We start from the raw sequence: 11,134 nt of genomic DNA, 5'->3' as shown, positions 1-11,134 counted from the left end.
CCCACGCAGGACACCTCCGAAGAACACCAACTTCCGAATAACTTCACTAGTCGACGCACCAACCACTCTTATCGCCTAAGAGAAAGTGGCAAGTGGGTAACAGGACTCGATCCTGACTGAGAAAGACGTCATCTTGGACACACCGGCGACGGGCGTACATATTGCTGTCGAGGTTATAGGAGGATAGCGGCGAACACCGGAGGAGAGCGACGAGGAGCCAACATGTCTCCAAACACAATGCTCCCAACAGAGGAACGACATCGAGGACGCCGCCATTGTGTCGATCCAACCGAATCATGGCTTTCCCCCGGAGACAGCCATCACTCCAAGCAAGCGAGGGACATGACGAACGCAACTCGACGACGCCTCCAATGAGGGGAATGACATCCACAGATGCCATCGACATCGGCCCGACATAAGCCAATCAAGATTTTCATCCGCGCGTCGCATCTCACCACGCCAGCTAGAATTGTTCAACACCGTCCTAGAAGCATCAAACCGCCGCACCGCAACCCTGCGCCTATGCAGCTCCAAAGACGAGGGCCAAAGATAGGACACGAGGCAAGGAGAACACCGGCCATACCATCAACACCCCGCCTAGACAAGAAACCGCAGCCACCCCGCACCTCCGGCAAGGTCCAAGATGCCCGCAACAACCATCGCCCACTCCAAGGGACAACCTTGCGACGGCTGGACCCACATCCTCCACGAAGCCAAGCTGCGCCACACAGAGAGAGCACCGCCGCTCATCACACCGCACATAAGAGGCCGACCGATCGCTGCTCGCCAAGACTCCATCTTGGCGGAGCCTCAGAGCGTCGCCTCCACCAACCTGGCCGCGGACTCGCGTTGCAGTCTTCGGGCGGTGCTGCAGCCACCCAAACGCATCATCGCCCGCTGCCGACTCCTGCCAGGCCCGTCGCTCCACAAGATCTCCTGTCGAGCTACGGCCGCCACCCTCACCTCCGGCAGATCTGGCCGAGTCGGATCCCGCCACGAAAGAGCACTGCGCTGTCACCAGCCCGCGCACTCCGCCGCGATGCACCAACACCGGACAGCAGCAGCGCCGCCACACACCTCCACCACCAGTGCGCCGTGGCCGAAGTGCCGGCCTCCAAGCTTCCTCTCAGCTGAAGCAGAAGCCCCTGCGGCCCCGCTCCATGAAAGGCCAAGAGAAGGTCCTGCCGTCACCGGAATCGTGCGGGCTTTGCCCGGCGCCGGGAGGCGAGGTGGATGGGAGCTGGGGGCGGCGGCTAGGGTTCGGGCGCACAGCCCGCCCGCGAGGAGGGGGGGGGCACAGGGCTAGGAGGGAAGTAGCATGATTAAAGAGATTTCAATATGATGCTTAAGAAATGCTGATGAAATGAACATGATACACAGTCAATGATGAAGAGGTGAGGGCTTGCCTCTGTTAGGAAAAAAATAAGTGTTAGTTTGCATGAAAATAATACTGGTTAAGAAGACATATTTTTGTGTGATTAACAAAGTACTATACATCTCATACATGGTTATTCGAACGAACATTTTGACGGTACGTGGCAGAATCATTGAGTCACAGTTTCGAAGCTCATCGAGGTATGCATCTATACTATCTGGTCCCAAAGCTCGAAGCCAATTAGCCTCTTCCAGAAAAAGATGCTCAAGCGTTGCTACTAACACATGACGAAGAGCCGGTCTTCTTCCTCTATAATTCTTTTTTGGTCTGCAAATAATCCACAACGCCATCAGGGGTTTTAACGCTGCAAAAATAAGTATGCCGCGGGAGAGCTTGAACATCTACATACCTTAGATTTTCCAGCTGAGTACCCGACGCGGACTCGGGCGACGACGACGGTGATGCGGCGGGGGATGTGGCGGTGGCTCCGCCACTGGAAGTTTTCTTAGAGGGAGGAGAGTTCTCAGTTGGTGGAGGTAGAATCCAAGAGTCGCCGAAGACGTAGTGTGTGCCCATGAAGGGCTTGGCCTGGGCCTCGGTGAGATCCACAGCCCACCCGACCCTCTTCCTGGCGTCCGACCCCGGCCCGCTGCATTTGAACTCGCCATAGTAGATCCCGCTACTGCACATTTGCATTCATATTCATTCGATAAACATGCATGAGTGATGGGATGAAGATGATTAATACTAATATTTTCGGACGGAGGGGGGTACTAAAGAATATGCATGAGTGAGAATGTCCAAAATGAAATAAACCTTCATTACTACTCCCTCTGTCTATAAATAAGTGTACATATAAATTTGTACTTAGTCAAAAAATTTCAAATTTGACCAACTTTATAGGAAATAGTAGCAACATATATGGCATGAAAATGATATATTTAGAAACTTCATGTAAAGATAAATCTATTTATACTAATTTGATGTCATAAATGCTAGCATTTTTTTCAATAAAATTAGTTAAAGTTCAACTAATTTGAATGACAGAAAAGAAAAAAATACACTTATTACCAGATGGAGGGAGTATGCATCAAACATCCATCCATCCATAATGTTTTTGAACAATCCATCCATACATAATGTAACCGAACGAAAAGGGAAAGGAGTACCTCTCAGGCTGCTTGACCTCCCATCCATCCCATCCAACTGGCACCACCTCCTTGCTCATCTCGGTGTAGGCGTAAATGACGCGCGACGAGTCCCCCCACGCCCTACCAAGATAGATATCACCCCCGCCTTCGCTCATGATGGTGCAATTCTTGAACGAGAAGCCGCTCTCGATAGCGCCCTCGATGGTCTTGGTCCGCTGCTGTGCCGTGAGCACGGCGATCTCCTTGACAATGGACACGATGCGGCAGTTCTCGTAGAAGGACCTCCCAAACCCGAAGATGAAATCCACGCTTCCTCTGATCAGGCAGTCCTTGAAGTAGTGCAATCCCTTGTGGTCGTACAACGTGTCCTGCCCGCCGTCGATGGTGCAGTTGTAGAAAGCCGCTTTGGTGCCAAACGTACGCAGCGCCACCGCCTGCCCGCCCTTGGCTCCTGGCTTGGCAGTTGGCGCGTCGTTCTTGAACACCACGCCGTACGCCATGAAGTAGTCGGACTCGACAGCGACGGTGGTGCTCCCTACCGTGCCCACAGGCTTCCCGTCTTTACCTAACGTGGCAGCTATGTCGTTCCACGCGATGATGGCCGGGTTCTTGGGATCTGACTTGAAAGTGATGTAGGGCTTGCTGATGTTGATGAAGATCTTCTCTCGGTACTCGCCGGGTTTCAGGTCCAGGATTACACGACGGGTGTTGCCCTCCGGGACGGCCTCCAGCGCGGCCGTGATGGTCTTGTAGTCGCCACCGCCCTTGGGGTCCACCACAAAGGTGGTCTTGTTATCCTCTGCCTTGGCCAGGGACTCGTCGATGCTGTTGCCAGTGTCACCCACAGCCTTCTTCGCATACAACGCTTGTGTGATCGCGAAATCTTTTTGGTTCGCCGACAACCAGTTGTCGAATGCACCAGCCGTCCCTGCCGTTGCAGGGGAAGCTGACGGCAGCGACGCCACTAGGGCCACGAGCGCCATGACCAGGGGAAGCGCCATGTTGCGGCCCATGGGTAACTAACTGAGTGGTAGCCTCGTCGTCTCCCTCTCCTAGCAGGGTGTGTCGGAATGGTGTTGGTGTATATGTAGTGCGCTTGGGAAATGTATGGCCGCATGGCCCTGGCCAGTCGCCATTTTTGGAATGGAAGTGGAGGTGGAGGTCTCTAATAGCGCGCGATGTCGCGCACACGTACCTATTCTTAGGAGAATGGATTTTCTCCACTGCATGCATTAGTCCATTGATTATTTTGGATGGTGTCACCGAATGCAGCTTTTGAAAGAGATGATATGCTTCACCCAGTCATGCTTTTTGTTTTACCTTTTAGTTTGAATCTATTGCATCTTTTAAACCCTATATGCACAATATATATTCCTTTCACATATTTATGGTCCTTGCGACGAGGACTTTCAAGTAAGAGCAATCATGAATCCATTTTAACAAGTTATAAAACTTCAACCAAATGGACAAATGAGGCATGCATGATGTATATAATATATATATATATATATATATATATATATATATATATATATATATATATATATATATATATATATATATGATTGCGTTATTCGTTACCCTGGATGAGGAATAGTTATTCTTCACCTTCTCTATTTTAACATCAATGCATTGTAATTTTACGTTACTTAATTTTTTTTCTTATTCCATACGTAAAAAGAGACCATAAGAAAATAAATAATCACCGTAAAAAATATTTTTGTTACGTAAAATTACAAACGTAAAAACATAGTGTAAAATATACATAAAATGCATATTTTCTTGTCTTACAACCTATATTTTTAATTTTTTTATGCCAAATTTTACATAGTGGGTCAATATGAATGTAACTATTTGTATTTTAAATGTAATTTATTTATAAAAAGCTCGTAAGATTACCTCGGGTGAAGAATAACCTATTCAGCACCCTGGGTGATGAATAGAGTTTCTATATATATATATATACTAAAGGGGCAGTTGGTTGGCGTTCATCGTTTTTTTTTTCGTCTCTCCTCCCACCAACGACTATTTTTTTCCGTCTCTCCTTCCACCTCCACCTACAGGTAACGTTCTCTCGCGCTCATACACAGTGCTATAAAAGAAAACCAGCCTGTCACTACCAAAAATAACATTCCCTCATGCTCGTACACAGCCCCACGAAAAAACCAGCCACTCGCTACCAAAAAAGACCAGCCCCCACTTGCCACCATCGCACGAGAAAAAAATCCTCATGTCATTAATCCCTCGATCACATCTCAGCTACATGAGGACCTAGCCATCACCGTCGCCGTCATCGTATCTGCGTTCCTTACACCGCCGCCGTCATTGCATCTACGTTCCTTACGCCTCCGCTGTCGTATGATCTTCTTGGTCGCGGTGAGGCATCGGATCTTCTAGGCCGAGGAGACGCATCAGATCTAGAACAGCTGCCGTAGTTCAACAAACCGCACCAGCGTTCAAAGAGCAGTCGGCGACTAGGAGAGTTTGCGGGACGGCGGCTAGCGAGGTCCACCGTCGATGGCGTCAATGTTCGAGAGGGGTATCACGAGAGTGAGGTTTGCATGTTCATGTATCGATTAAATCTATCAATTAAATCAATGTAATGCCACCCCATGGACGCCCCTCATCCCAGGTTCATGTCCGTGCTACACCACCAAACCAACGGCTAAACCTTACTTATGGACCAAGTGAGGCTTGCATGTTCATCTATCAATATTTTTTTGTACTCTGCCTTATAATATACGTAGTTTGAGCCCCTCTCCTATAGTTTGTTCAGTATCTGCCAAAACTTCGGTTTCAAGTCTCTATAGATACAAAAGCATAATGTAGAGTCAAAAACAATATACATATGAATTGTAAGAATTCGTAGGAACCCAAAAGCATAATGCAGAAACGGTTTATATATTAATTGTAAGAAGAAGAAAAATGTAAGGAAGTTTGTTGACAAATTATTCTATACCGCATTTAGAGCCCCTATCCTGTAGTTTGTTCAGGAACTACCAAAATAAGGCAGGATTTTGTGTCATTTTGCTACAGAAATAAATTGGTATGAACCCAAACTACTTAGAGCAGAATAATCAATGTTTCAATTCGGCTGATAATATGTTTGAGCCCAAGATATATATCTGAAAATTGCTAATGTTGTTCCCTGTTTTGTGTGGCTCAGAAGATGTACACAATAAGAGTGTCAAGAAACTAAATACCCCATGGATATACTCCAATTCTGCTGCCGCCATGCTCAATCAGATTAGCCTACAAAAATGTGGATAGCATAACCTCATTTTTGTAGCAAATACACTCATTTAATCCATAGATAGTCATGGGGAATTCAAAAATCAAGGCAACTCAAGATGCGAGAGGGTCAAATGTACCAACAGGTATATGTTCCGCTATCAAATTAAGGTATTCATGGCATGTGACGTCCTTGATTTAATCGTACGTTAATCATACACGCAAATGCGTATGATCAAACTGGAAGACTCACAGAAAGATATCACAACACAACTCTAGACACAAATAAAACATACAAGCTTCATATTACAAGCGAGGGGCCTCGAGGGCTAGAATAGCAAAGCTCGATAAACACACGATTCAGTGGAAGCAACAAATATCCGAGTACATACATTAAACAAGAGGGTGCCTTAGAGAAGGTAGCACAGAAGATACAACGATCGAACGAGGCGAGGCCTCGTGCCTGGGAACCTCCTAATTACTCCTGGTCTTCAACGGCCTCCACGAAGAAGTCGCCATCGGGGTGGCAGACATCATCGTTGGGATACTCCATCTCCTGGGCTCCATCATGTGGTCGCAGCAACGGATCAATGGGACAAAGGGGGAGCAAAGCAATGGTGAGTACTCATCCAAAGTACTCGCAAGACTTATATCAGAACTATGCTAAGTATGCAACAGTATCAAAGAAGGGGTTTTATTTGTGGTCTGACTGTGGCAATGCCAGAATAGAGAGAGAAAGGCCTAGTCCTATCGAAGACTAGCATCTTCAGGGGGTGTTGCAGCAATAGACGAGAATAGAACAAGGTAACACAATTAATAGTCATATTGTTGCGGCAATATTAATATGAGGTCACGCTAGAGATCCTTCCTCGACTCCCTGCGAGGAAGCAATCCTAGGGCAACAATTCTAGTTAAGTAACAAGTGTAGTTGCATAAGATCAGGGTACAATTCCAAGTCGTCCTGCAAACACGGCTATTCGAATAGATAAGTTCTTCCCTGCAGGGGTGCACAACATATTCCCCGTCACGCTTGATAACACTCTGGCCGGACACACTTTTCTGGGTCATGCCCAGTCTCGGAATATCGACACGTCGCAGCCCCACGTAAGCTCAACAGAGAGACCAGCCCGCCGGTCTAACTCCTAAGCACAAAGGGGTCGTGGGCCCACTTGCCCTCTACGCTCTTGCATGATGCGTGGGCGGCCGATGTCAGTCCTAGCACCCCTTAATTACAAGAGCAATGCATCTCGGGACCACTAGGGCGCGCGCCGCTCCATTGCTGACGCTGAAAAGCTTCGGCTAATACCACGGCGTCGAGTACTGCTACGGCAAGAAAAGTCCTTTCCCATCAATGGTGCCAGAAATCCTTCTGTCGAGTCTTGAGCTTGCGTTGGTTTTTTCCTTTGAAGAGGAAAGGGTGATGCAGCACAGGAGCAGTAAGTATTTCCCTTAGTTTGAGAACCAAGGTATCAATCCAGTAGGAGAATCTCGTCAAGTCCAGAGTACCTGCGCAAACACAAAAGAACTTGCACCCAACGCTATAAAGAGGTTGCCAATCCCTTCAAGATTGATTGCAAAGTAAGATCTGAAGGCGGAAAGTGCAACGAAGTAAAAGTGTAAGGCTGGAAATATGGTGTGGAGTAGACCCGGGGGCCATAGTGTTCACTAGAGGCTTCTCTCAAAATAGCAAGTATTACGGTGGGTGAACAAATTACTATCGAGCAATTGATAGAACCGCGCAAAGTCATGACGATCTCTAAGGCAATGATCATACATATAGGCATCACGTCCGAGACAAGTAGACAGATACTTTCTGCATCTACTACTATTACTCCACACATCGACCTCTATCCAACATGCATCTAGTGTATTGAGTTCATGACGAACAGAGTAACGCCTTAAGCAAGATGACATGATGTAGAGGGATAATCTCAAACCAATGATGAAAACCCCATCATTTTAGCCTTGATGGCAACAACACGATGCGTGCCTCTCTACCCCTTCTGTCACTTGGTGAGGTCACCGCACGGTATGAACCCAAAACCAAGCACTTCTCCCATTGCAAGAATCATAGATCTAGTTGGCCAAACAAAACCCACAACTCGAAGAGAATTACAAGGATATGAAATCATGCATAAGAGAGATCAGAAGAAACTCAAATAAGATTCATAGATAATCTGATCATAATCCACAATTCATCAGATCTCGACAAACACACCGCAAAAACAGATTACATCGGATAGATCTCCTTGAAGATCATGGAGAACTTTGTATTGAAGATCCAAGAGAGAGAAGAAGCCATCTAGCTACTAGCTATGAACCCGTAGGTCTATGGTGAACTACTCACCCATCATCGGAGAGGTCATGGTGTTGATGAAGAAGCCCTCCGTATCCGAATCCCTCCTCCAGCAGGGCACCAGAACGTGCCCCAGATGGGATCTTGCGGAGACAGAAGCTTGCGGCGGCAGAAAAGTACTTTCGATGATCTCCTGATTTTTTCTGAGATTTTAGGGAATATATAGGCGCAAAACCTAGGGCAGAGGAGGTCCAGGGGGCCCACAAGCCAGGGAGGCACGGCCTCCCCCCCTGGTCGGGGCTAGAGGGCTTGTGGGGTCCCTGGGGACCCCCTGCCTTGGTTCTAAGTCTCTCGATCTTCTTCTGTTTCGGGAAAAATCTTTTCGGGGATTTTATTCCGTTTGGACTCCGTTTCAAATCCTCCTCTGAAAAGGATCAAAAACACGGAAAAGCAGGAACTGGGACTTGGCACTGAGTTAATAAGTTGGTCCCAAAAAAGATATAAAAGGCATACAAAACATCCAAAGTTTGACAAGATAATAGCATGAAACCATCAAAAATTATAGATACGTTGGAGACGTATCAAGTACCCATAATTCTTCCCACGCAGGCGGTTAGTGCGTAATAAGGCCTTCCGACCAACCCAGATCAAATACCCAAATCCATTATCATTTTAATTAAGTCATCGACACATCCACGTGGGAATCCACCCGCCTAACATCTATTCATCAAAGATTCTAGTAACATGGTCTGGTAACTGTGTGGTTGTAACATCAGGGGGATTCGAGGCATCACCCTCGTTGGATCCCGAATGTTGTAACTGTCAAGGTGGACTTAGAGGAATCACCCTCGAGGGTCCCACACTTGAGGGGTTGCACGACAGAGACATTGTCGGGAATGGTGAAAGAGGAATCACCATCAATAACCACGACCGACTAGATGTACAACAAAGATATCATCCTGAGTACTTCGCGAGGTGTCACCCTCGGTACTCGATAGTATCTCTGTAGCGCCGCACAACTAAGGGGGGTGTAAGTGTTGTGTCGGATCTGGTTCGTCGACGAGGGATCGAGACTCGACAATAAAGCGGGGCAACTGGACTAAGGGGTCAGAGGGGATGACTGTTCCACCTATACTAAACAGTTTTAAGGTGTTGTACTGAAAGTAACAGTTCATAAAAAATTATGCTATGCAACAGATATAGGAGCTAACTACAACAGTTGTAAAATTTTAATGCAAGCAGGGGGAAGAAAGACATAGGCGTTATAGGGATGATCAAGGGGTTTTGCTTGCCTTGTTGCTCTGCGGTAAAAGGGCTGGTCATCAGGAGGGTAGATGTACCCGGCAGCAGCGTCAGTCTCGGGGTCTACCGGTAAGAAGAGGGGGAAACAATAAATAACAACAACAGGTGCAACACTAAGCATGACATGGCAACATGCAGGTCTAAGCATGAGCTAACACAGTAACATCCATCATAGACGGGTCGAGAAAATATCAAATGATATTTTCCGGGTCTCTCGCTACTACCGGTGAGACGAAAAAATGGTGGAAAAGTTCCACGTTTGCTATATTAGGGACACGTGACAAACGAACGGATAGCGCATCCAGGTGCGTCTCACTCTGCTGATCAACTTTCATGTTGAAAATATTTTCATTTGAGCTACGGTTTATTTTATTTTAATTTTTCAATTTTATTAATATTTGGAAATTAACACATTAATTATGTTAGATAATTAAATATGACATCGTGATGATGTCCGCATGACATCATCAGTCAACAAGGTTGACTTGTCAAATATGACCAGCGGGCCACCATTGTCATAGACACATTTATTAATAGGGTGAACTAAATATTATCCCAATTAATTAAAGGGGATGGGACCCACTCGCCATACTCGGTTAGGATAATTTAATTATCTAATTAACAGATTATCTAATTAATCTATTTACTCATAATCATTATTACTAATAATTAATTATCTAATTAATTAATTAACTTAACTAATTATTTATTTATATATTTCATTATCTATTATTATTGCTATTATTATTTAAAAATACTTTACATGGGTGGCCCCACGTGTAAGTGGCCCATCGGCCTGACCACACACACAACATACTCACACACACTTTGTACACCAAAACACACACACATGCACATTATACACATTTTTTACACACATCCACAATACACATACATACATACATATTTATACACAAATACATACATCAAACATATACATACACACATACATATATCACTTTATTTTATTTTATTTTCTTTCTTTTTGTTCTACTTGTGCTAACCTCTCTCTCCTGGTTAGCAGGAGGGAAATGGCGCCAAGGCGAGGTGGAGATCGCCGGAGGTCGTGGTGCGGGGCGTCGGAACGGAACCGCAGGGGGAAAGAAGGAAGGGAGTTGGACGGGCCCGAGGGAGGGCTCATCGACGTCGATGGGAAGGTCCGGTGTAGCCAGAGTTCCCGGGGAGGGGCGGAGGCGTGTGGTGGAGCTGGCAGGGAAGCAGAGGAGGCCGGTGGAGGAGGAGCCGACGGTGGAGGGCGTCGGCGTCGACGTTGAGGTGAGGAGGTGGAGCCGTCGGGGACGTGGGAGGCCGGCGAGGGGAGAGCTAGTCGAGGATGTCGGGGGCGATGGTCGGTCGACGACAGGGGTGGCCCTAACGCGACGGGGCGCAGATGGCGATGGGAAGGAGCGCGCGGATCTGGCGAGGAGGCGGTGGCGGGGCAGCTCTTGGCGGCGGAGAGGAGAATTGGTGCGGTCGTCAGCCTGATCCTGACGGAGGAGGGCCGCCGGAGGCCTGCCGGTGTGGGCCGAGGTGGTGGCCGATGAGGGGAGGCCCTGGAGGGAGAGGCTCGGTCTCGGGGTGGAGGCAGGGGCGAGCGAGCGCTGGGGTTCGAGGAGAGGGCTGGCGTAGCGATAGAGAGAGCCTTCGGTGGGGGCTCGGGGCGCCGGTGATGGCGAGCGGGGTTGAGGCAAGCGTGCAGGGGGGATTCAGGGCGATCTGGGGGGGCCTCGGTGAGGGGAGCCACGTCAGGATCCAGTGGAGAGAGCGAGAGCGAGGCGA

At 47.6% G+C, this 11,134-nt stretch overlaps 1 protein-coding gene across 1 annotated transcript; it reads right to left on the bottom strand.

The window, feature by feature from the left end:
* Positions 1 to 1,360: 1,360 nt before the first annotated feature.
* On the bottom strand, positions 1,361 to 3,699 carry LOC123446285 (putative pectinesterase 63). Its single transcript, XM_045122961.1, has 3 exons — positions 2,545 to 3,699; positions 1,785 to 2,057; positions 1,361 to 1,702 (listed from the first exon to the last, which is right to left on the bottom strand). The coding sequence occupies exons 1-3, from the start codon at positions 3,537 to 3,539 to the stop codon at positions 1,381 to 1,383; spliced, it is 1,590 nt and encodes a 529-aa protein (XP_044978896.1). The 5' UTR covers positions 3,540 to 3,699; the 3' UTR covers positions 1,361 to 1,380.
* Positions 3,700 to 11,134: the final 7,435 nt, after the last annotated feature.

Source organism: Hordeum vulgare, chromosome 4H (genome assembly GCF_904849725.1).
Source record: "Hordeum vulgare subsp. vulgare chromosome 4H, MorexV3_pseudomolecules_assembly, whole genome shotgun sequence".
In the NCBI taxonomy this organism is placed as follows: Eukaryota; Viridiplantae; Streptophyta; class Magnoliopsida; order Poales; family Poaceae; genus Hordeum; species Hordeum vulgare.
The sequence above is the reverse complement of the archived record's forward strand: the minus strand, read 5'-3'. Positions and strand labels throughout refer to the sequence as shown.

What these genes read in the sequence shown, in the direction of transcription:
- LOC123446285 (XM_045122961.1), bottom strand. Translation starts at nt 3,539, where the DNA reads ATGGGCCGCAACATGGCGCTTCCCCTGGTCATGGCGCTCGTGGCCCTA. An exon ending in GAGGTCAAGCAGCCTGAGAG is followed by an intron (nt 2,058 to 2,544) that starts GTACTCCTTTCC and finishes GCAAATGTGCAG; the next exon opens with TAGCGGGATCTACTATGGCG. An exon ending in ACTCAGCTGGAAAATCTAAG is followed by an intron (nt 1,703 to 1,784) that starts GTATGTAGATGT and finishes GATTATTTGCAG; the next exon opens with ACCAAAAAAGAATTATAGAG.